The 23,735-nt window shown below is 40.7% G+C and overlaps 2 protein-coding genes and 1 long non-coding RNA gene across 4 annotated transcripts in view; all 3 read left to right on the forward strand.

The window, feature by feature from the left end:
- The first annotated feature begins 43 nt into the window (after positions 1 to 43).
- Positions 44 to 6,788, forward strand: LOC117450116 (NEDD8-activating enzyme E1 catalytic subunit-like). Of its 2 annotated transcripts, none has more exons than XM_034088154.2 (18): positions 44 to 132; positions 235 to 273; positions 1,389 to 1,512; positions 1,691 to 1,771; positions 1,869 to 1,951; positions 2,207 to 2,287; positions 2,394 to 2,437; positions 2,524 to 2,588; positions 2,787 to 2,942; positions 4,303 to 4,405; positions 4,530 to 4,640; positions 4,803 to 4,856; positions 5,620 to 5,656; positions 5,735 to 5,816; positions 5,917 to 6,017; positions 6,090 to 6,153; positions 6,254 to 6,308; positions 6,408 to 6,788. In XM_034088154.2, exons 1-18 carry the CDS (start codon positions 113 to 115, stop codon positions 6,494 to 6,496), a joined length of 1,389 nt encoding a protein of 462 aa, XP_033944045.1. In that variant the 5' UTR covers positions 44 to 112; the 3' UTR covers positions 6,497 to 6,788. The 2 variants fall into 2 exon arrangements, with proteins under 2 accessions (XP_033944045.1, XP_033944046.1); XM_034088155.2 differs by having other exon boundaries at positions 115 to 132; positions 235 to 297.
- A 1,953-nt stretch (positions 6,789 to 8,741) lies between these two features.
- On the forward strand, positions 8,742 to 11,176 carry LOC117450025 (chemokine-like protein TAFA-4). The gene is made up of 4 exons (XM_034087993.1): positions 8,742 to 8,856; positions 9,651 to 9,806; positions 10,042 to 10,166; positions 11,130 to 11,176. The coding sequence occupies exons 1-4, from the start codon at positions 8,742 to 8,744 to the stop codon at positions 11,139 to 11,141; spliced, it is 408 nt and encodes a 135-aa protein (XP_033943884.1). The 3' UTR covers positions 11,142 to 11,176.
- A 7,398-nt stretch (positions 11,177 to 18,574) lies between these two features.
- LOC117449862 (uncharacterized) overlaps positions 18,575 to 23,735 on the forward strand; it is a 56,957-nt gene continuing 51,796 nt past the window's right edge. Inside the window, exon 1 of the long non-coding RNA XR_004552513.2 lies at positions 18,575 to 18,750. This is a non-coding gene — a long non-coding RNA (uncharacterized lncRNA). The remainder of the gene's footprint in view (positions 18,751 to 23,735) is intronic.

Below are 23,735 nucleotides of genomic sequence, written 5' to 3' on the forward strand. Positions count from 1 at the left end.
CGAGTAGAAGAATACATTTCTCCATATGGCCTTTGGGTCCTTTGCGCATAGCGTGCATGTTTGACCCTCGGAAACATGGCAGACACAATCGAGGACATGGGACCGTGAAAGTATGGCGGATGCCGAGGAGCCGTAAGTCTCAATGGACTAAAAACATAATTGAATCGTAGTTTAACCCGCGCCGTTTGTCGTTAACCCGGCATGCTTGAACCCTGTTTTACTCTGTTCTTGCAGGGAGAAGAAAAGAAGGCGAATAGAGGACGTGACTGAGAAGTTAGTGACGATTGCTAAATAAAGGTCTCTGACTGGCAGCAGGTTTGAGCCGCGACTGCTGGGCCAGGAGACATGTAAAATAAAACATTTCTGCAAGGGACAGCCTTAGAAACCCAGCTGGTTGTTTGTAAAATGTCTCCGTTTACACAGCGTATCCATTCACAATACCAAACATAACACAGACACCCTGCACTGCACCAATCCTGCATCCTCCTTACAAGGCACATCCGGAATAACAATCCAACTAAAACTTTGTACGAACTTCATACTAAATACTAATCCTAAAAAGGTTTTGAGTATGTAGAGTGCAAAGCAAACTCAAAAAAGTAAACATAACATTACAACATGTGATACAAACATGGCCCACAATGCAATGTACAAAGTACAAATGGAGCAGCTACTGAAAGTGTGTATGAAACATCAAGTTCATAATGATAATGACAGTCCAAATATGCATATCCATGTGTGACAAGTCAGGTATTTACAATGTTCCTGTTGGTATAATCCATTAACTATATTGATTTCTTATTTTTAAATGCAAGTATAGTTCATATTGCATTCAATTGGTATGTATTGTGGAAATGGGACAAGGCACCTGTTAATGAGGATTCTCAGGAAAATGGGATTTCTTAATAAACTCACTGCATTATCTTCAGTTAGTCATATCTTAATGAAGGGCGACTTTCCCCACACACATTTTCTAGAATATGATTTAGGGACCCCAAGAATATTGAATACAAGATTAAATAGGTGCCAAACAAATGGTGTTGTTTGTTTGCAGAAGTATGTATTACTATTTCCTACGTAGGATACAATCTTGTGGCCTCTCAATGCCTTGTGGTGGTGCTGACTAACATTTTGGGAACCACTATCCAACCAGACACTCAAAACATCTAGGTTGTATAATCTCAAAAGATTAAAGTTGTCTTCATTTAAATAACCATACTATTCACAAAATAGCAGTTTTAAATGCTGCCAACTGCTTTCTTTCACAGCCTTCTTCACACATCCTTACACATTTGTGTAATGGCATTTCTAGAGGAATAAGTAGGCAGAAATGTACTGATCTAAGTTATGGTGCAAGGTCAGTATATCTCAGTGTGTTGTGTGTCCAGAATGGCTGTAGTTGGAGGACATGGGGACGCTGGTTGCGACTGGGATGGCCGGTGGAATCATGTGAGGAAGTTTTTGGAGCGACCTGGACCGTTCACCCATCCTGACTTTGAGCCAAGCACTGAGGTAACCGAAATACTTTCATAGCAAAAGATCATAATAATAAAGATCAGTATTTTCACATCTTAAAATGAAACAGTTTAGAGTGAGAAAGCTTATATATTTACATTGTCTAGTGACTGAGATATTTCAAATCGCAGTATATTTTCATTTCTTTATTATTGCGGTGTTTCTTTTATCTCAGTCTCTACAGTTCTTGTTGGAGACATGCAAGATTCTTGTCATTGGTGCAGGAGGACTTGGGTGTGAACTCCTCAAAAATCTGGTAGGAAATACCTTTAATTTATGTTAAATGGACTTACTTCTGAAGTGTAAGCTGAGAAATAAAATGTATTTGCTTTCTAAATCTTGTTGTGCTTTAGGGCCTCTCTGGGTTTCGTCTGATTCATGTGGTTGACATGGACACGATTGATTTGTCCAACCTCAACAGGCAGTTTCTTTTCAGGTAGGCTTCAGTTCTATTTTCCTCAATATTACAGTTTTCACAGAAATGCATTGTGTAGTAAAAAAATAATAAAATAATTTAATAGTTTTAATAATGAAGAGTACATGATATGATTAGCTTAGCCCTCGATTGAAAATAAATGAAAAATACCATGTCCTCTGCATCTGCAGCAGAGAGATTTAATCAATTTAAATCAAATGACTTTAAGCGTCTCAAATGTCCTGTAATTAATAATAGTTTTTTGCATCCAATTAGGCCCAAAGATGTTGGTCGACCAAAGGCAGAAGTGGCTGCCGACTTCATCAACAGTCGTATCCCTGGATGTAGAGTTGTCCCGTATCCTTTCCATCCACGGTTTTCACAGCTGAAAAACATATCAGATATAGTTTGCAGTGTAAAAATATCTCGACTGTGGTATTTTTTCCTTATAAATAACATGCAGTCACTTTAAGAAGATCCAAGACTTTGACGAGTCTTTCTACAGGCGTGAGTGCTTTTCTTACACAATCTATACTTCAGTTTAGTTTACAGAGGAAGTTTGTCAGAGGTTTAAAATGCTCATCTTTTCCCAGAGTTTCACATCATCGTCTGTGGACTGGACTCCATCATAGCCAGACGCTGGATGAACGGGATGCTGGTAGGCAAAATATTTGACCTTAATATACCTCTGCATATTAGGAGGGTATTAGTGTAAGTAGTGGTGAGTTAGATCAGTGAGCTTATGTTACTTTGAAAATGTAGCAATTATGCATGCTATCAAACTATATTTAAAATTTGAATTACATGTAGTTCAGCACTCCCCAGCACTGGCAATGATTGACGTTACCTTCTCCAGATATCCCTCCTGAGCTATGAAGACGGAGTCCTGGACCCCAGCTCCATCATCCCCCTGATAGACGGAGGAACGGAGGGCTTTAAAGGAAACGCCCGGGTCATTCTGCCCGGCATGACCGCATGCATCGACTGCACACTGGGGCTGTACCCGCCACAGGTCACTATTCGTCTTCGAGTTTCACATCAAAATATTTGTATGATTAGAGAAAAAAACAATTCTTCTGTTATTTGAATCATAAGATCTGTTGTTGAACTTGTCTTTTGGGGGGGAGACAGCATCTGTGGTGCACAGGAGGAGATATTTAACATTTCCATCTGCAGCAACAGCTGTTAGTTTGGGGGGGGGGGAGTGTTCATAGCTACCACCAGCACAGCAGTGACTATTTAGTAGTGATGTTACGTATTGCGCAGAGGCTTCGGAGCGTGTGTCGAGTAATCCCCGAAGCTTTTTGTGAAGCATGTATCGAGGCTTGTATCGTTTTGGGCCAGTGATGTCATCGATGACAAACGAAGCCTCGCTGCCTGTCGATACCACGTGACTGCTTCAGGAAGCAATTCAGATCGGTTGAACCGTTGAACCACAACGCTCATAATACCCATGGATGTATAATAAGAAGAACCATATTAGCCCTCCTGTACCCGGCGGGCCTGGGGACACGATGGAATCAAGAGCGCTCAGACCCTTACTTATAGAGGTCGGAACATGTCATAATAAATAGATACAAGCATAAATAAATGTAGGAATAAAAACATCAATAATACAGGAATACATATGTTGCAGTGTTTTCAAGGAGATTCAGCGTGTGTGCTGTGGCTCAGCTGGAAAGCAGTTGACTCATGACCGCAGGGTCCCTGGTTCAACGGCTGAACAATACTTATTTTTTGTTGTTTATAAAAGCTACAGCTAAATGAGATAATGTACTTAATAAATGTATTCTTTGATATGGTTTAGCCTTTCTCAGGCTCCAACATGGTTACGTTTATGAATATTATTAAGGAATACAAATCCCTCTTTGCAATGTTTACCAGCCTCCTTAGGCTTTTCAATCACAATCATTAAACTGGAATAAATACAATATTGTTAACATGAAAATATGATTTTCTGTTCGTTGTTTAGAGTTATTCTAAGGCTTTACTCAATGAGAACTCTGTATGAGATCGAGCACACTGTTGAGATGTCCAACCTGCCTGTTTTACACACTTTGACCAACAGGGGGGGCTTGTGTTCAGATGAAGCCCATGATGAAGCCTCATGAGATGAACCCTTTTGCGAACCAATTGGCTGGAAAGCTTCAAAGCTTCATAAGGCTTCATCTCGCCATCACTACTATTTAGCACTTCTGATCTTATCAAAACACAGAAAACAAATTATAAAAACAGTAAGAATTGTACTTCCTCATGTAACTTTATAGTTTTAATATTGTAGCTGTTTGATTTCACTGTGTAGAGCAGAAAATGGGCTTCTACTGCTCCTATAAATGCATTTGTGCTCGACTTAAATGTCTTTCTCTCCACAGATTAACTTCCCCATGTGCACTATCGCGTCAATGCCTCGGCTACCAGAACATTGCATTGAATATGCCAGAATCTTACAGTGGCCGAAAGAAAAGCCCTTTGGAGGTAAGCTCACATGTTCTTTCCTGTTTTTAACAAATCTAATCAAGTTACTTAACCTTCGATCTGTGCAAATGATTACAATTACATCACAACTTACGCTAACTACAAGGGTCTTTCCCTCAACCAGATACCAGCTTAGATGGAGACAATCCAGAGCACATCGCGTGGGTGTTTGAAAGAGCCCAAGAAAGAGCTGCAGAGTTCAACATTACAGGAGTGACATACCGACTCACTCAAGGTGAACTTGTAAATTAAAAGACAATAATTTATTCAATGCTAATGTAATACATTAGCCAGTTTTTCCCTGATAATGTGTTTCATTAAAATTGACTACTCTCGAGTTCACAAGTATGTATAACTGTGTGCTGGAATTAAACGTGTGACTGTTTTTGTGCCACAGGAGTTGTGAAGAGGATCATTCCTGCTGTGGCATCGACTAATGCTGTCATCGCTGGTATGACACTCTGATGTTTTTGAGGCTTGCTGTTCAGACATGTTGACAGAAAGGAAATATATAAAAACATTGTTGACGTATCTTTGCTGCAATTTCAAAATAAGTAGGCCGTTGGCTAAGCCCCCTGTAGTTACGGATACTATTACTGTCAAGCTAGCTGAAACGTTGTTGTAAATTGATGCAGACATAAAACACGCTTCTTATATCTATGCATCAATCAAACTATTCCTTGTAGTTATATAAGATACTATTTAAGTTACATTTAAGTTAATTAAATAGTGCATTAAAGAAAGTTGCACGGTTCAATTTAGTCCTTACTGTTTTGCAAAAACAAATTGACATGTGAAGAAGTCATTATTTGACAGGCCTGCTGTATCTAGTTACAGTTGTGGGCATTTCTTTTTGGAGAAGACATTCAATATATATTGTGACCAAACAATTGCACAGTTCACACAACTGAAGTGGCCCTTTGATGCTCATGTTCAGGTTTATATTAGTATTCTGTGCCTGACATATTTACATGCTTTAATGTTGAAAAAGTGCTTTTTTTCTCATGCTGCCTGTGCTGTAGAACCTCTTTTTACCCTCTGTCTGAAACCAGAGTCCAGTCTGCTCTGATTGGTTAGCTGGCCGGCTCTGTTGAGATTGGCCAACCACTTAGAGATCTCGCAAGCCAATAGAAGCGCTAGTGTTACATAGTTACGTCACTATTTTACAAAAAGCATAATAAGGCCTCTTTAATTTTGTTTGTTTTTCTCCATAGCTGCCTGTGCCACTGAAGTTTTTAAAATTGCTACAAGGTAAGAAGCAGAATTTAATCTTTCAGCCCAGTTGATTGGTCAAATGAACACCCCTTAACCTCAGATTTTATTTTTTAGCGCATATATTCATTTAAATAATTACCTGGTCTTCAATGATGTGGACGGACTGTACACCTACACTTTTGAAGCTGAACGAAAGGTGTGTTGTTGTCTCAATAACCGATACCACCAGTGACCATGTTGTCAGCAATCGTTGTATTCACTATGTACGGAGAATAATAATCATATTTGATCGGCAGGAAAACTGTTCAGCCTGCAGCCAGGTGCCTCAGGATCTCCAGTTCCCTCCTTCGGCCAAATTACAGGAGGTTTTAGAGTACCTAACAGAAAATGCCTCTCTGTAAGTATTTGGAATAAAACACTATACTACACTATATACTACACTGACTGATTAAACGTTCATTCTTTACAGACAAATGAAATCTCCGGCTATCACCACAACTCTTGAAGGGAAGAATAAGACGCTGTATTTGCAGGTAATATACATAATTGAGTACCTGAGAATGCTGCTTGATGTTTTGTCAGCTACATTTCATTATAAACCACAATTAAACTACGAAAACATTTGTATTCCAGTCTGTTAAATCCATCGAGGAACGTACCAGGCCGAACCTCTGCAAGACTTTGAAAGGTAACCTGAATTATTCCCTGTCAGTCTTCCTAAGTGAGTTGTAGCTTCTGACTATCTTTGAAACATATCATATACAATGATTTGTCTCTCCTGGTGCAGAGCTGGGCCTGTCTGATGGACAGGAGCTGGCGGTGGCAGATGTCACCACGCCCCAAACGGTTCTCTTCAAGCTCAATTTCACCACCTGAACACTCAGCACTGATGTCAAAGTGACTGCATCCGAATGCAAACACTGGGTTTCTGTGATGTTGCAGCAGCACATTTGATACCACGATGTAAACATTGACTGAGGTCTGACCTCCAGGATTGAATATGAAATCCTTACCGATCCTAACAGATTTATTTTTCTATTTGTAACGTTGTTTCCTTGTTGATGTATATGTGCTGTTTTGACTTCTGTTGTAGCTATTTCTTTGTCAATCTAATGAGAACAATAATGTGCACTAATGTCTAATAAAGTTGTATTATTGCGGTTATAAAGGTTGCCTCTTTCGCCAGATTGTTTGGTAACATCTGTTTACTTAGAAGCAATGAGGATAAGATAAGATGGACCTTTATTTATCCAGGGAAATTCACTTGTTATGGCAGCAACAGAATTGAAAGGATGCTTCACTGGTTATCTTTAATGTATCAAAAAAGCAACTAAACATAGGAAGTCTTAAGTAAAGAACAAAAAAACAAATACTAATATCCTTGTTATATTGAATTTATAAATCTTAAATGACATTAGTTTCAATCTTCTAATATGAATCACTTAGCAATTCAAACTATTTTATGAACAATTAATCTACTTTTCTAGTGAGACTTAATTAAAAAAACAATGATACCTCAGTGTTACTTGTGGTGTGATTTGCTTCATTAGTGGGTTTGCACAATTAAAATGTCATTCCGGGAGCCTGAACCAAACAAACAGGGTGTGTAATCTCATGTTTGCTGTTTGGCAAAATGACAGCCAAATACTAATAATAAAAAAGATGTTTTTCAAATGTTATCTTAAGGCGAAGGCATGACATCTCGTGAGAAGATTACTCGGCCTCTCCGTTTCTCCCTCTGTCCGCTTTGTGACAGGATGTCCATCTGCACTTTAAGCTTCTTACGGCGCTAATGAAAGTGGCCGCACATTGTCCGTGGGACAGATGGTTTCTCTGTCTTGATTAAGTTTTCATTTTCCCGACGGTTAAAGCTGCCAGGCTCGGAGGGATGCCGCTGTGTTCACAGAACAACATATCTGTCACTTCACATCCTGTTTGTGAGAGTAGTTTCTGCAGGTAGAGCAGCTGAGGTGTGAAGCTGCAGGGTTTCTATGAACCGACGTGTTGGCTGTATCAGCTGGGGCGTTATTTAGCCTCCGTCGTACTCTGAATTGGGAAAGAAAACTTCTGAAAATGGAGGATCATATTTACACTAAACTTTTGCATCCTTCCCGAAACGATAGTTTTATAGAGTAGCCCATGCATGAGGCAAACCCAGAAACCGATGGAGGCTCCAGCAGTGGTTTATCATGCGTATCAATAACCTGAACAGAGGTAAGTAGTTTCATATTTTTAAAATGAATAGCAATCACTGCCAATAGTCTGCTAAATGTCAACAGGCCCTGTGTTTATTTTTGATATATCTGATGTTCTAAAATGTTAAAAGGCTGGCAGAGTAACTTTGTTTGACGTAAGACGTGAATGTAGGCTACTGACAGAACTATGAATAAAGGTTTTATTTATGAGGATACGATAATAAATGTATATCATAACAATATAATGTATAACATGAAACACATATTATTGACAAAAAGATGAATGGCATACTATTATCAAGCTCGAATAATCGTTATTATTTCAAGCAAAATTCTTGACATTTTGCTGGTTCCAGCTCCTTAAGCGCAATCGTGTCACATGATTGTAAATCAAATATTTGTTTTGTTAGTTTCAAATGGCCTTTTTGTTGAGTTATTGATATGGACACAAATAATCTTTACCTGCAACTCTAAGCTATAGCCAATATATAACTGGTTTTAAGTGGTGAAAGAAATTCCTCAAGCAAACTGAGTGAGCAGTGATGTTTTATTCATTATTGCTGCTTCAAAGTCAATGTCCCAGTTTTTCTGTGACTCATGTGGAATACAACTTGTTCTGGAGGGAGAGTTTAGCTTTGAATACAGAGCTGTTTTCAGCTGAAGGGATAATATGAGTCAGACATGAGTGCAAGCTACTCTCATCTGCCTCGGATCGGCCTTTTATTGGCATTTCTTTAATTTGCCTTGGCTTGGCCAGTGATGTGAGAGTCATGATTGAGCAAATATGCAATGATTGAATGAATCACATATCAGGAGTCGGGAGATATGAGAAGCCTTTAAAAAGCCATATTAATTGACTTAATGGTCCCACATATTGGTCTAATTCTGATTGAGTGTGCATGACCCTCTTTCTCTGTGCAGGCGAGATGAAGCTGAGCATATTGCCACGACCGTTACACTGGAGCCTCCTGCTCCTTTGTGTGGTAAGCCTCTGCAGCCAGCTTGTGTCCACTGGCAACCAAAGCTCCCGAGGACAGACAAGTGAGTGTCAGACCAAACCAGACCTGTCTCACCCCCTGAGGGTCTCATTATGGCTCCTGGTCACCACCGTGGTCGCCTAGTAGAGAACTTAGTTCAAGCAACGTAACCTGAAACCTTGTCATTATACACAGAAGTCAATATGGAGGGTGCCGTTGTTGATGTTTAGACAGATCCCAGTAAGACAGATAAGAAAATGAATGTAAAGGGATTTGATTGGCCACATACCTAAGTTGTTGCAATCAAAGCAATGGTGGTGGTGGAAGTATTTATATCCTTTAGCTTAGTAAAAAATACCCATAAAATAATGTGGAAGTACTCCATAACAAGTTAAAGTTAAGACCTTTTAGGGGACCTTTCTTTTTTTGGTAGAGTAATGCAGCAGCAGATTTTGGACAGATATTTCTGTTCATGTGGTTTATTTTTGTAGTTTCTCTTTAGTTAGGCAATCCAAAACTAATCAAATTCAATTAGGTATCCAAACATGCCGATGGCTGCTAAAATGTTTTTACATTTTATATGGGTTTTAGTGTGACATGAGTGCTGATGCTTGTTCATCCACTTGGTGGCGCTGTGGCTTTAGAAACATCAACACTAGGGTTGAAGTACTGCTTTGCTTATCTGACAATCTGAACGAGTGTAACCATATTTATTTAAATGTAACAACTATCTAAGCCAAGAAAACGTGAGTATAATAATGTCCTTTGTTCCGGCTGAAGTCACTCAAGTTGCCTCTACTTACATGTAAAGTAAAGTATGACAAATGGTCACCTTTTCCTCTAAATTCTCTTCTTCAGGGTCATCGCAGGAGAGGACAGGGACTTGTGAAGTGGTTGCTGCTCATCATTGCTGCAACAAGAACAAAATTGAGGAACGCTCTCAAACAGTCAAGTGCTCGTGCTTCCCAGGACAGGTGGCAGGGACAACAAGAGCTCTGCCCTCTTGTGTTGAAGGTAATATTACTGGGACCCTCTTCTTCCTCTCTCAACCTGAAATACTCTGGCATGACATGAATATATTATTGTTAAGAGTACAGTCAGTTTCAGCAGTCCACTGATTAAGGGGCTTTTGAGAAGTTGACATCTGATTGAGATGTATTTCCCCCTGAAGTCTATGTTTTTACCAAACAAGTGTATTTTGAAGTCCTTTCTTTAAAGTGACCTTCGGCTGTGGTGTGATTCTCTCCAGCCTCCATCGTTCGTCAGAAGTGGTGGTGTAAAATGGAGCCTTGTCTAGATGGGGAAGAGTGCCGGGCTCTCCCAGACCTCACTGGATGGTCATGCATCTCTGGGAACAAAGTAAAGACCACAAAGGTAAGGCCAGCCTCGCTCTGAGTCACAGTGGCCACAACACTGTACGGAAGAAATAACACAACATGGATTTAGTTTAAGGCGTGGTATTTATAGACGCTAAAACTCAGTTTTATGGCAAATCTTCTCCTTTCTTATTGCAACACTCTTGTGCAAAACAGGGCCGACAGACTTGTGAATGCTCATCATAAAGCTGTATTTAGTAAGCTCTCCTTTAATGCCCGAAAGATTCCACAATCAGGCATAATAACTGCTCCCATTGGCCATATCAACCGTCTTGCTCTCTGCCAGGCACAGTTGGCTCAGAAACCCTAATTCTATAATCGTGTGAATGATGGGGCCAAGAGGACAAACAGGAAATAAGCTGTAAACTAATACTAAACAGTAAAACCCATGTAATTAAATCTGACGGCCAAAGGAAACTCCACTGTGTTTGGAAATGCATTTTCTTATAAATGGCCTTTTTGTTGAACTGTTTTATGTGTATGAATCCTGGGGGGAGCATTTTACAGTGAAACAGTGGAAAGTTAGCTCTGGCAGCATGCGGCCAGGGATCAAAGGATGCCCAGTAGTCATGCGGTGCATCAGATTATGCTAATGAACAGAAAGGGTTAGAACTAGAACAGGGAAGAAGGGCTCAGTGTAGATACACGTAAAGGTCTTGCATCCACATATTGAATTACGTACGAGTGCAAAAGTATGAACATCATTATATACTTGAGGAAAAACACCCGATATTGCTGAATTTCTGAATAATTTACAATATATAAAGTAATTATAGATATTGACGCATTCATATGTTAATCACGTTCGTGTTGCAGCTGGTAACGGTGGAGCTAATTACTTTATATGTTAAATGAAATTGACATTTTATCATATCCCTCAGCTTAATTTAGTTTAAAGTATATAGAGGTTGAAATGAACGAGTTGTTGAAATGTTGTACTTTCATATGTTTTTGTTTTTAGGTGGCGCGGTAGCAAGACAGGAGCCCAATCTAATCATTCGAAGCCTGTCCCGACCTGCTGCATCACCCTAACTAACACTGGACTCTGAGGACAGTGAACGCCCCGTCAGATAGAGCAAAGAACAATATAGATTTAATTAGATGAGCTTTAAACCGCAGGAGCTCATTATTTTTAATTTCCCTTTTGCTTTAAACACAATTTTGGTCGGGTTAATCCCACGGAGCGGACAATCTATTAGCATCTGACTTGAGATAAAATGTCGCAGCGCCTTTTCCCAGTCCAAACAGACAGCAACTGCAATCGTCTGTATCATTGTTTCAGTGCTTGATATGCTGGGCACATTGTGATGCACTCGATCAAAGTTTGGATGGACCTGCTGGCAGACACTTAAAGAGAGGTGTTGTGGATTTTCAGGAGGCAGAATGTGAATCCAGTTTGATGCTTGTGACTGTCTCTGTCGATCAAAGCAGGAGACCACAAATACTGAGATATTTATGATTAGCATTTGTAAACAATGCTTTTACTCCGAGCTCTGCAAAGAGGGCAGGTCCCTTTGGACTACTTCTTACCAAGAAGAGGCACTCTCCCAAGCACGCCCTCACACAACCACAACCACAACCACACACACACACACACACACACACACACACACACACACACACACACACACACACACACACACACACACACACACACACACACACACACACACACACACACACACACACACACACACACACACACACACACACACACACACACACACACACACACACACACACACACACACACACACACACACACACACACACACATACACACACATACACACACACACACACACACACACACACACACACACACACACACACACACACACACACACACACGGAAAGGCTGCTTTTCGACTCGACTGGTTGGACAGGCCACCTGCAAGGCTGTGATGGCATGAAGCTCTGATGCAAAAACAAGGACTGTTTGAAATGCTAATCATGGGGAGAAAGGGGAGAGAGAAGAGGGGCTTCTTCACTGCTGAGAGTATTTACATCATGCTTTTTTGTTTGTCTCTCTAAATCTCTAAACGGAGTACTCCTGTGGAGGGAACTTTGCGTATAGTAATGATGGGAAACATTAGAGATTCTCTGCCTTGAAGCAAATTGTAGACAATAACAGAACAGAATATGTACTGTTATTACCATTTCATCAGTTGTCTGAGTAATATTCCTTCTGGGCCCGCCCTGATTGCCTCTCTTTTATCTCTTGCATTTAGTCAGACACTTTGCATTTTACCTTTGCATGGAAGAGACATTTTCAAATAACGCTAACGTGGCTGCAAATCATCCCATCTGTGGCATCAGACTTGTATGAATGCCACATGCTGTGAGAGTTGAATGCAGCTGAATGCTAAGCAGACTTCTCAACATTTACTAAATACAATTATACATTATGTCCTGGTGGTGACAAGATTCTTCCCTGAGCTGTCATGCAGTGCAAGTCACTTAATGCTTGGCTTTGCTTTATGGACAACTTCAGATTCATATTCAATATGCATGTCATCAAAATCATGTCATTTTAAGATTCATGTCATGATAGTAATGTGATTACTGGGACATTTTGAAAAACTACTATATCAATGATGTCATTCACAAATAGAGTAACATGCCTTTGGTAATAAATAAAACGTTCTATAATGCATTTTAAACATGATTACAATGTATTCAATCTGCTTATAGCACTGTATACTTAAAATAAGCACTCATATTTACAATGATTTATACCAGTAGACAAAATGCACGATAAAGCATTTTATAATGACTTCAAGTATCATCTTTGTCATATTTGCTGGTTAATCGTTGACGTTTTTAAGTTAATTCTATTTTGTATCACTAACCTAAAGCATATAATAACCCCTTACAATAACTGACAACAAGCTTGTTATGTATTTATGTATATATGAATTCTATATGCCTGTATTAGTTCACTTAAAGCACATAATGACAAAGTAGGAATAAAGACATTGTATTGCATAATAACTGATTATAATGCATAATGAAAATAATGCATTGTATTACAACTATGTAATTATACTATTCTGTGAGCCTTGCACAATTCAATGTCAGTGAGCAACAATTATGAAGGATTATAAAATGCTTTATTATATGAAATGGTTATTGTTAAATGGCATTATGTAAAAATAAAAGAAGATTATAGAGAAATGTTTATAAAGCATTTTAAACATTTGCGTTATATAAAGTATAATGGAAAACTATTCATATACAAAACTGATTATGTTCATGGGCTATGTAAGCTTCAGCGTATCAATATGAGTTGTTATGGTATTGTATCGAGAAGCTTTGATCTGACAACAGTATTAAAACAGGAGACGATAAGATCAGGTAAAGTCAGAAGATGATGGTTGAACGTGCTGTTGACAGAATACCTTGGGTATATTGTATCTGAACGCTGACTGAATATAATACTATTCATAGGGCTCACTCAATGATAACAATCCTTAGTATATAAGGCAATCCATTTTAATCATCACAAATGACTGCATGGCAAATACAATGACCTTACATTTGAATGAACAACTCTCAGGGGCTTGACAAAGTTGCAGCTGTTGTGTTGTATGGCACCCTAAGGAGTGCGGCAATGACCTGTGCTTAAACCGTAATTACAGTATTGTTTCAAAACATCTGGACCAGATGAATTGCTCAACATATCACTCTCCCTTTCACTGCGTAAATCATTCAAGGCCAGACATCATCATTGCATTTGTGAACTGCTGCTTTTCTTTGTCTTGTGTGGTTGCTAGTTCAACAGCTGTAGGTGTTTGAGCGTCAGTGTGACAGAATAAGAAGGCTGAATATGTGGCAATATTTAGACCATTCATTAAGACTCATAACGAGAATAATCAATGTGGTTTTTCATGATTTGTCACTTACGATTCTGTTCAGTTTTGGCAATGACGCTTCTCTTAAATGCAGGAAGGATGTACACACAAACTATGTACAAGCTATTTTAACCTCTTCATGCAAATGGAAAGAGAATTGTACTTTATTAAAGATGATTTTGGTTACTGATTTAACTTCTCAGGCTTGACATTGAAGTTTACAGAGAGATATTTTACTCTAAGGTAAAGTCTAAAGTCTATTTCCCCGCTCATTGAACCATTCTCCATCTGGTTTTTATTTGTATCTGTATTGTACAGAAATGCAAAGCTCATTAAAGTTGAAGGTCCCAAGACTGGTAATAAAATCTAAGTAGATCTGGACAAAAACAGCTTTGGAAAGAAAATAACTAAATCTGCTTACTGACTTTACAGAAGCTGCAGAAAATATGAAATTGAAAGGGAAACCTTGATGTGTGACTTCCATATAAGTGCCATCCTTACACAGTGATGACTTTTTCACAAACATTGAACTAATTTTGTATTCCTGTGTGTGTACTTTACATACTGTCATATTTGTATATTGTCTGTAACCTTTACTTGTTCAAATAAGAGATTTTGTTTTTAAAATTCTCAACAAGAACAAACTTTTGGGAACTTTTCTTATAAGGTAAAAACTATGTTATGCCCCACTGGGGTTTATGTCAACGATGACAGCACGCACCCCCAAATGAGTGCCAATATTCCTAAAATACCCGCAACACTCACAACTTTCATTTTCAAAGGACTTGATGTGACCTTTTTTAAGATGACTTTTATATGTGTCTGAGATAAACTCTGATTTATACACATTTAAGGAGGTTCTCACAACAGTTTAAGAAATCTTTCCACGCTGCTTGATTAGCTTTTAACTTTAAAATAACCTTAAATCCAGTCAAAAGAGCGTTATCTCTGTTAATCTGGACGTATTGAGAAGAAACCCTGAGCACCTGTCATAATACATGACTTAAAATACAGAAATGTACTCCTAAATTTGAACTGAAAGCAGCGAGATAATTAAGGTTTGAGTTAAAATCTTTGCAATGGAATAAGAACAATGTATTACTGATGAGGCAGATGATTAAAGGGGCCCTATTGTGCTTTTTGGGGTGTTTCCTTCCTGCAGTGTTCTACTGTATATAGGTTTGTGTGGATGTAAATGGTCTCCAAATGCTAAAATCCTGTCGTTCCCTCCACAGGGGTTTCTCTCCCACACAATCCCCCCGTGTCTGAACCCCCGGAGTGGACTGCTTTGTAAACTTCCATAACACTATGACATCACTATGTTACACTGAACCTGAAAATAAGCATAATAGGGCACATACGTTCACATTTTTCCTCATTTTATCCACAAAATAAGACCGAAACAACACACATTTAGAGAAAAGTTTGAACGATTTGATTAGATATGAGTCTCTAACTCCAAACCAGTGACAAATAACACATTTTGTGGCAGCTTATTTGATATCAGTTTGCAGGTGATATGTTGCAGAGACCCTTGCCTCTCTGGTGACTGTCTATTGGGGACAGTAGTTCATTTTCCCTAATAGAAAATAAACTGTCCTGGGGCACATGAAAAACATAATGGAAACACTGTTCAATTCCACTTTAACAACGTTTTCCTCATATGGAGTTGACACGTAATAAAATGTAAACACAATTCTCCTTATCTCTTGCTTTCTCTATCTGTGTGTGAGTGTGTGTGTGAGTGTGTGTGTGTGTGTGTGTGTGTGTGTGTGTGTGTGTGTGTGTGTGTGTGTGTGTGTGTGTGTGTGTGTGTGTGTGTGTGTGTGTGTGTGTGTGTGTGTGTGTGTGTGTGTGTGTGTGTGTGTGTGTGTGTGTGTGTGTGAACCAAATTAGCCTTTTTTTTACTGCAGGCAACTATAGGCGACTCAGAGCAATAGACTGAGAGTAGTTTGGTCATGGCTGAGGGGTTTCATCTAGTTGCTTTGGCATTATATATATAAATTATCGTGTAAAGAAATTAAAAAAGTGTTGCTTCATTAAAACAGGAAGCTAACCAATAACACTAACAAACTAACATTAATTGGATTATATTAATGTTGTCAGCTGCGTGTTATGTATTCATATGCATCCATGCCTTATGGCTGCATGTGACACTAATGAAAGAGACACTGTTTTCTGTACAGGGAGGCGAGAGACATTGGCAAAACGGCACTGAGAATCATTTAAAATGTTTTTTAAGGTTTTTCATATGATTTGATTTATTATTTAAAGGTTTTTCTTTTATTTCTGATACTGGGTGAAAAATGGGAAAATCTACCTCCCGTAACCAATTATAAATTTACATTTAAATAGTTATTCTGATTTCCCTTAATAAAAGTAAAGGTAGGATATAAAACTGAATGGCCTGTAAAGATCAAGGTTTTATTGCAATGTTTATCAGAACAGCCAAACTAAAGTCACTTGAATTCTGCACAATTATACATGAATGCCATGTCACATCTAACATACTGTCTCACAAGCTGGGGGCAAACTAACAGCTCCACACTGAAGCCACTAGCAACCCTGTACAAACAAACCCTCAAAGTACTGGACCAGAAACCTAACCGCTCCCATCACTGTACCATCCTCAACAAGCATAACATCCTGAGTTGGGAACATTTAATAAAGTACAGGAACATCGTTCTGGTTTACAAAATCCTGCACAATACAGCCCCTCCACCTCTTAACTCATTGGTTACTCAACGTAACAACACCAGACTGACCACTAGAAGATCCACACGTGGCGACCTATCAGTCCCATTCAGGAAGAGTACTTTTGGTCAGTCATCATTCTCGGGCACAGCAATACAAAACTGGAACTCTCTACTCCATGTATTTTTTTTTTAATGTTTATTTTATTATCTTTTCTTTTTAATGACTGATTTTAAATGCCATTTTCTTAATGTCTTTGGTTTTTTGTAAAGCACTTTGAATTGCCTTGTGTTGAAAGGTGCTATATAAATAAACTTGCCTTGCCTCGCCTTACCCACTCAAATCAAAGACATACATACACATACCACCTTCACAGCTCACTTAAAAACATGGTTCACTGAGTACTACACCTGCACACACTAGTCTGTGTTGAGTATGGCGTGAGTGTTACATGTTGTGTTACATGTTGTGTTACATGTTGTGATCGTGGATGTTGCCCCTTGTTTCTGTTATGTGATTGTGATGTGTGACATGTACTGTATGTAGTAACGTGTGTTGTTTATTGTTCTCTTTTATCCTCTCTTATCCTTTTGCCTGTATCTACTTGTCTTTCATCCTTTTTATTTTTTTTAATATTTTTTTATAACTAATGCTGTTGATATATTGTGATTTTAAGGGTGTCTATTGCCGTCTGGCCGGGGACAAGAGCTGGAAATTAGCCATGTCGGCTAAAGCTGCTCCATTTACTGTTTGTGTGACAGTTCATCAATGGGGACTGTCCACGAACAAAACTTTGTTTGACATGAGGAGATTAACATTAACTAAGTAAAATATTGTTTAAGTTTCACTTATTAACACCCCATATACATAATTTGAATTATATTTAAAACTACCAGCCGACAGAACTAAGGAACATCCAAATCTGTAAAACAGTGGAGTAAGGTTCATATCATTGTTTTTCATACTGTCCGTGCATATTCGCTTTTATCATTCCTTAGGTATGTGATTTTGTGTCGGATGCATGTTAATGGATTTTTAAAAAACGTCGACGCTCACGATAGAGAGGGCCTCATTATCTAACTTTGCGTGGGGCCTCAAGTTGGCCAGGGTCGACCCTGACCCTTCAAAAATAAATACAAAAGAAAGATAAAGAATTCCTAAATATATTGTCTGACATTTTGTTGAATACATTTGTTTGCTTTCCATTCTAATGTTTGCACTTTAAATATTAATCTTTGTCTGTCAACGTATGGTTTTATGAGGGTTCATGTGCAGGACTATTTACTTGTACCAATAATAAGGTTGCCAGACAACGAACGGAGACTCCAAGAAGTCACTGAGTTCACCATCTTTTACTAAATCTTCTTTAAAACTGAGGTTTTTGTACTGATTAAACAAATTAAACAACCTGTGGACATTCGCATCAATAGCATTAACACGTTGTATGGTTGCATTATTTACTCTTCTAAGGATTGGCCTTCATACCACTTCACTCAAAGGGTTTTGAGTCTATCAAATCAATCCACTATCAGGGTTGAAGTAGTTTGAATGTCATTTAATCCCATTAGCCATGCACAATTATGATTGCAAAGCCCTACTTGTTGTTTTAAGTACTTTTAATCACAAGTACCTCTACATTGGGCTAGGGTTATGTTTGCCTCGTCTTGTTTAACAAAAGGATGATCTCTATAAGCATGTCATTGAGTGCACCACCCGGCCAGCGTGCTAAGTGACCCAAAACAAACGCACCCACGAATTTGCTTCACCGACTAATTAAGCCACACCCAGCGTGCATGATGTTTAAACGCTAGTGTTGGATCAGCCAGGTTTTTCTTCCTTTAATCAGGTGTGTGAAAATAATCTCTGATGCTCCTGTCTCCTGAAGAGCCTTTTTTGGGTTTAAATTATTGAAAACTTTCAGGAAATCAGCGGGCTGAATTTATATTAATTTGAGGATGAATGAGCGGAGAAGTTAAATCTGGAGCCCTGTGGAGGACCCCGCGGTGCACAAGCCTCACATGATGCTGCAGACAGGTGAGTACAATAACAAAACTCATCTAAAGTTGTTAGTCACTGTTCAGATGAGAGCATGCGTGTTAATGTGTGTGTGTTCTCGTGTGCATCTACAGTTGTAGGCCTATAAACCTGCGCCAGGTGTGTTTCTTGCTGTGTGGCTGTTGTTCAGGCCCGGTTCCAGAACAAAATGACTCAGGGTGCATCTGAGATTAGAGAGGGTGCAGTGCTAATTTTATAAGTGGGGAGTGGACCTAACACCCTCTGGGGGGGTCCTCACCTCCTCTAAGGGGGTCCGGGGTATGTTCCCCCGGGAAGATTTTTTAAATATTGAAGTTAAAAGCATCAATCTGGTGCACTTTGAGAGCAAAATTAAGAGATCTATGGATCTATGTGCTCTTTGCTTGATTTATGCCTTCCCAGTCCCTTATCATGTAGCCTATAAGAGCATAGCGCCAGTTGTTGTAGCCAGTTGTGGTAGCCAGTTGTGGTGAAGGCATCTGACTTACTTGAACCGAAATGTCTACATGCATAGCAGAAGATGGCATATTTTTCACATGAATATTCCAGCCAATCTCTGTTTTGAAACCATGAGCTGCAAAATGAGCGTCTTACCCCACTGTACAGGCGAGTTGGGTACTTTTTTAGATATACCTGGGCAGGCTCTGTTTTGCCGAGGTCCCCTGGCACTTGCGGGCCACTGATGCCCCTTTCACACCAGCGCCTTTTCAGCTCCGGCTCGGAGCTAGAGCCTGAAAAGCGCCGGGTTTTCCAGTTCACACCGGAGCTGCGCCGTCTCTTAGCTCCGGAATCCGCTTCATTTCCAGCTCCAAAAAATTGTCGGTCCAGAGGCAAGAGCTTTGGAGCTAAGAGGTGACGTCGCTTACGTCTCTCTTACGTCGAGGCGTGCAGGAAACTAAACCCACCTCCCATGGCTCGACTGTTATGCCTGCCTATAAGCAGTAGTGCCTATAAACACACTTTATAAAGTCAGGCAACACTAACCAGGCTTCGTGTGATTCTGTTTATTTGTGCCTTACTTTGACCATCCGTTCACTGTTATCGATCATTGTGGAGAGAGGCAGACGTGTTGTTTTGTATTATTGCAGCTATCGGATGCAAGTAGTCAGTTTAGCTTCGGTTGCTATGCTAACATCACCCGTTTTATACCAGAGAAACTTTCATAACAGCGTTGTGATACCAAACAGTGTCAATTCAGACTGACACACATTCACTTAGGCTAAGGGAACTGGGGATATGCATCAGCTGCTTGTGTGAGTCGGACAGTGAATACTTTAGAGCGGCCGCTGCAGTGTGAGCTAACCGGGAGCTAACGGGAGAATACACTCCGTGGAAGAGCAGCACTGCAGCGGTCGGTAAATGCTGCAGAAACACATTAATAAACAATGAACCACGGCACTGTGGAGCAAAGTATAAGGTTGGAGAAGTCGTTATTCAATTTATTCTGGCTTCGTGTGATTAAAAGCAACACGATCATCGACCCGACGCAGTTGTTGTTGTTGTGAGTGAGCTGCCGTTGGGGGGCAAATCAGCGATGTAAACGGTGACGTCATGACGCAGCAAGGGCAGCTCTGGGGCGCCAGTGGGCGGTGTGCACAGAGCGGGAGCTGAAAAGGGAAACCGGAGCTGAACCAGAAAAGCTCCCGCTCGGAGCTAGAAACTGAAAAGCGCTGGTGTGAAAGCCGCATGAGGGGTGGCGGTGTTTGGGGCAACGAAGATGGCTGCAACTGCTCCGCCTCCGTGGGCGAGGCGGGCAAAGCCGGCGAGGCGGGCAAAGCCGGCGAGTCGGGCGTTACGGCCCCTACACACGGCGGCGTGCGTTGCCGCTTCAACGCTTCTGCCCATTCACTTTGAATGGGGTGACGTCACGATTCGCCGAACTCCATTGTGGGAGCAAAGCGTAGCTTCTCTCGAGGTGCTCGCTGCAAAAGTAGAGCAATGTTCTACTTTTGCCGCCTCGACGGAGGCGTCAGCCAATCAAATCCCTCGTATGTAAATCTGACAGTACAAGCAGTAGCCAATCAAACCGGGTGTATGTTGGGAGAGCCAGACCGCAGTTATTTCCCATATGTCAACAAAAGGAGGAGAAAATGATCGTGGCGGTAGGGAACATACAGGGACACAAACCGGAGGAGCCAGGCATGGGGGGAGGTGGCAAAGACAGTGGGGGAAACTGGTAGGTTTTCGCTTGTTTGGGGAGTTTATATCCAGTGTACTTCGTTTGAATGGACAGCTAGCAAGCAGAGACAGTATATTTAGCCAGCATGGATGTAGCATGAATGCTTTGCTTTGTATGTCCGGGGCGGGACATTCATGTGGTTGGTTGTTGGTCGGGCTGCTCGCGTTGATTCCCCAAGCTCAAGACACGCCCACCGCCAAGCGGCAACGCACGCCGCCGTGTGTAGGGGCCGTTAGTGTCCACGACAGTGGCCGCGGGTAACGTAATATCCCCATGATCTGAACTGTTATTACCTGCAGTAGATGCAGTGTTACTGCTGGCGATAAGGGCTGGTTGTTTTAACCATTTTCTGATGTCCATCACTGACTGCTGTGTAAGCACCTTGCCGATGACGAACGCGCAGTGGCACAGGTCACGCACACCTGACATAATAACGTTACTTACCGTTTAAATTGACCAAATAAATGCAGCAGACAATGTTATTTAACCACAATTACAATTTATTTTATTTCAACTAATTTCTTATAATTATTATTATTCTTACTATTATTATTATATATGTAATATCTTTCACTTTTCATTTTTTTTTCACTGTTCATTTTTCAAATGAGGGTGCATAACGACTCAACTGAGGGTGCAATGCACCCTTATGCACCCCCGTAGAACCGGGCCTGTTGCACGCGCTGTGAAGTTTGTAATGTTTACATTTTTTGCGGCTTTCACACTAGCGCTTTTCCCTTTCTAGCTCCGAGCGGGAGCTTTTCTGGTTCAGCTCCGGTTTCCCTTTTCTGCTCCCGCTCTGTTCACACCGCCCAGAGCTGCCGCTGCTGCGTCATGACGTCACCGTTTACGTGCCTGCTTCATAAAATCCAAACCGCGCGGATATCCCTGAATATCCCTCACATCGACAACAACAATGGCCGATTGTATTGAAGCGCTGTTCGCTTTGGTTATTAGGCTTTGGCCGCCTCTTAGCCTCTTGCCTCTAGACCAGGGGCGGCGCCAGGGGGGAGCTAGGGGGTGCTGAAGCACCCCCCAGGATTGCCAAAGCACCCCCTAAGCACCCTCAAGAAATATGTGTTTTTTTTTTCCCCCCCGAAACTTATTATTATTTTTATTAAATTCAATCAGAAAAATTATTGATTACATCAATGCAAATGTGAAACAAATAAATGTTTGACCAAAAACATAAAGCCAACACAGGTGATATGATTAGGCCAATGGCCAGCACCCATTCGATTTTTGACCTACCCATAGGCTAAATTACTTTGTGACACTTGAGTGACTTCCTGTTAGCTGGAGCCACAAATGATTTGCTAACAGCAAAGTGAAAAATTGATCATTTTGTAGTTCTTAAACGTCCACGTGTGGACACTCAATCAAAACCACCTGAAAGCGAGAGGGATTATGCACATAATAGGCCTCGTGAGTACAAGTAGCTTACTTCTGGGTCTGTTTCATTCAAGCTCTGCTCTGTGTGTGTGTGTGGCACGAGCCATGTTGGGTGCGTGCGCAAGCGAGCGAGAGAGAGAGCTCGCGCACCGCCGGTACCAGTGGGTATCTATCTACCGGAGATCGTTGTGGTTAGCATCTGGTGCTAGCTAGCCAAGCTAACGGATATAAGGAGCTTTTTCAACAACAAGGTGGAGGGAGAACTCTCTCCTGTCAGACTGAGAGTCTCAGATAACCTCAGCTCAGGTGAAGTAAAGGACTCTCAGTGTTTAGATAGTTAACTTTAGTCTAGTTATCTCAGTGGGTCTCAAACGGTTTGTTTTAAAAGGGGAGTGATTTGTAAAATATCTATAAAGAAATAGAAAATCTGTTTACAGTTCTGTTTCATATGTATGTTGAGAGATACTGTATATCCATAGATCTCTTCATTTTGGCTCTCAAAGTGCACCAGATTGATGCTTTCAACTTCAATATTTAAAAAAAAATCCCACTAGAGGAGGTGAGGTCCACTCCCCACTTGTAAAAATAGCACTTTACCCCTGCTTACACCTGTATGCCGTGAGCTGATTACCGAGCCTTCATTGTAACAGTCACGGGTACACTGTGTGTGTGTGTGTGTGTGTGTGTGTGTGTGTGTGTGTGTGTGTGTGTGTGTGTGTGTGTGTGTGTGTGTGTGTGTGTGTGTGTGTGTGTGTGTGTGTGTGTGTGTGTGTGTGTGTGTGTGTGTGTGTGTGTGTGTGTGTGTGTGTGTGTGTGTGTGTGTGTGTGTGTGTGTGTGTGTGTGTGTGTGTGTGTGTGTGTGTGTGTGTGTGTGTGTGTGTGTGTGTGTGTGTGTGTGTGTGTGTGTGTGTGTGTGTGTGTGTGTGTGTGTGTGTGTGTGTGTGTGTGTGTGTGTGTGTGTGTGTGTGTGTTGCAGTAGAACATTTAACTGTAGCGCTGGTGCATTAATGGGAAACCCTTAATGTTTGAGCACCCTCTATGAAACGTCAAGCTACCCCACAGCACCCCCTAGAGAAAATCTCTGGCGCCGCCACTGCTCTAGACCGACAATTTTTTGGAGCTGGAAGTGAACCGGATTCCGGAGCTAAGAGGCGGTGCCTCTGCGGTGTGAACAAGAAAAACGGTACTTTTCAGGCTCCAGCTCCGAGCCAGAGCTGAAAACGCGTTGGTGTGAAAGGGGCATTATTGGCCATGTTTATGTATGCTGCTGTTTATGTGGCCTTGTACTGCTTGGTGGGCCCATCCATTGCACTTCTCTTATTTGTTGGTAATTTTTATTTGGTCATACTTTGTGACTATGGTTAAAAGTCTTTTTTCCATAGGCTGTGTGCTGAGTGCAGTAGGCTATTATACA

The sequence above is a fragment of the Pseudochaenichthys georgianus genome, chromosome 7 (assembly GCF_902827115.2).
Source record: "Pseudochaenichthys georgianus chromosome 7, fPseGeo1.2, whole genome shotgun sequence".
In the NCBI taxonomy this organism is placed as follows: Eukaryota; Metazoa; Chordata; class Actinopteri; order Perciformes; family Channichthyidae; genus Pseudochaenichthys; species Pseudochaenichthys georgianus.

Coding starts and splice junctions, on each gene's coding strand:
- LOC117450116 (XM_034088154.2), top strand. CDS start 113: ATGGCGGATGCCGAGGAGCC. Junction 1,513..1,690: donor ACTTTGAGCCAAGCACTGAG/GTAACCGAAATA, acceptor CTTTTATCTCAG/TCTCTACAGTTCTTGTTGGA. Junction 4,641..4,802: donor GACATACCGACTCACTCAAG/GTGAACTTGTAA, acceptor TTTGTGCCACAG/GAGTTGTGAAGAGGATCATT.
- LOC117450025 (XM_034087993.1), top strand. CDS start 8,742: ATGAAGCTGAGCATATTGCCACGACCGTTACACTGGAGCCTCCTGCTC. Junction 8,857..9,650: donor AAGCTCCCGAGGACAGACAA/GTGAGTGTCAGA, acceptor TCTCTTCTTCAG/GGTCATCGCAGGAGAGGACA. Junction 9,807..10,041: donor TCTGCCCTCTTGTGTTGAAG/GTAATATTACTG, acceptor GATTCTCTCCAG/CCTCCATCGTTCGTCAGAAG.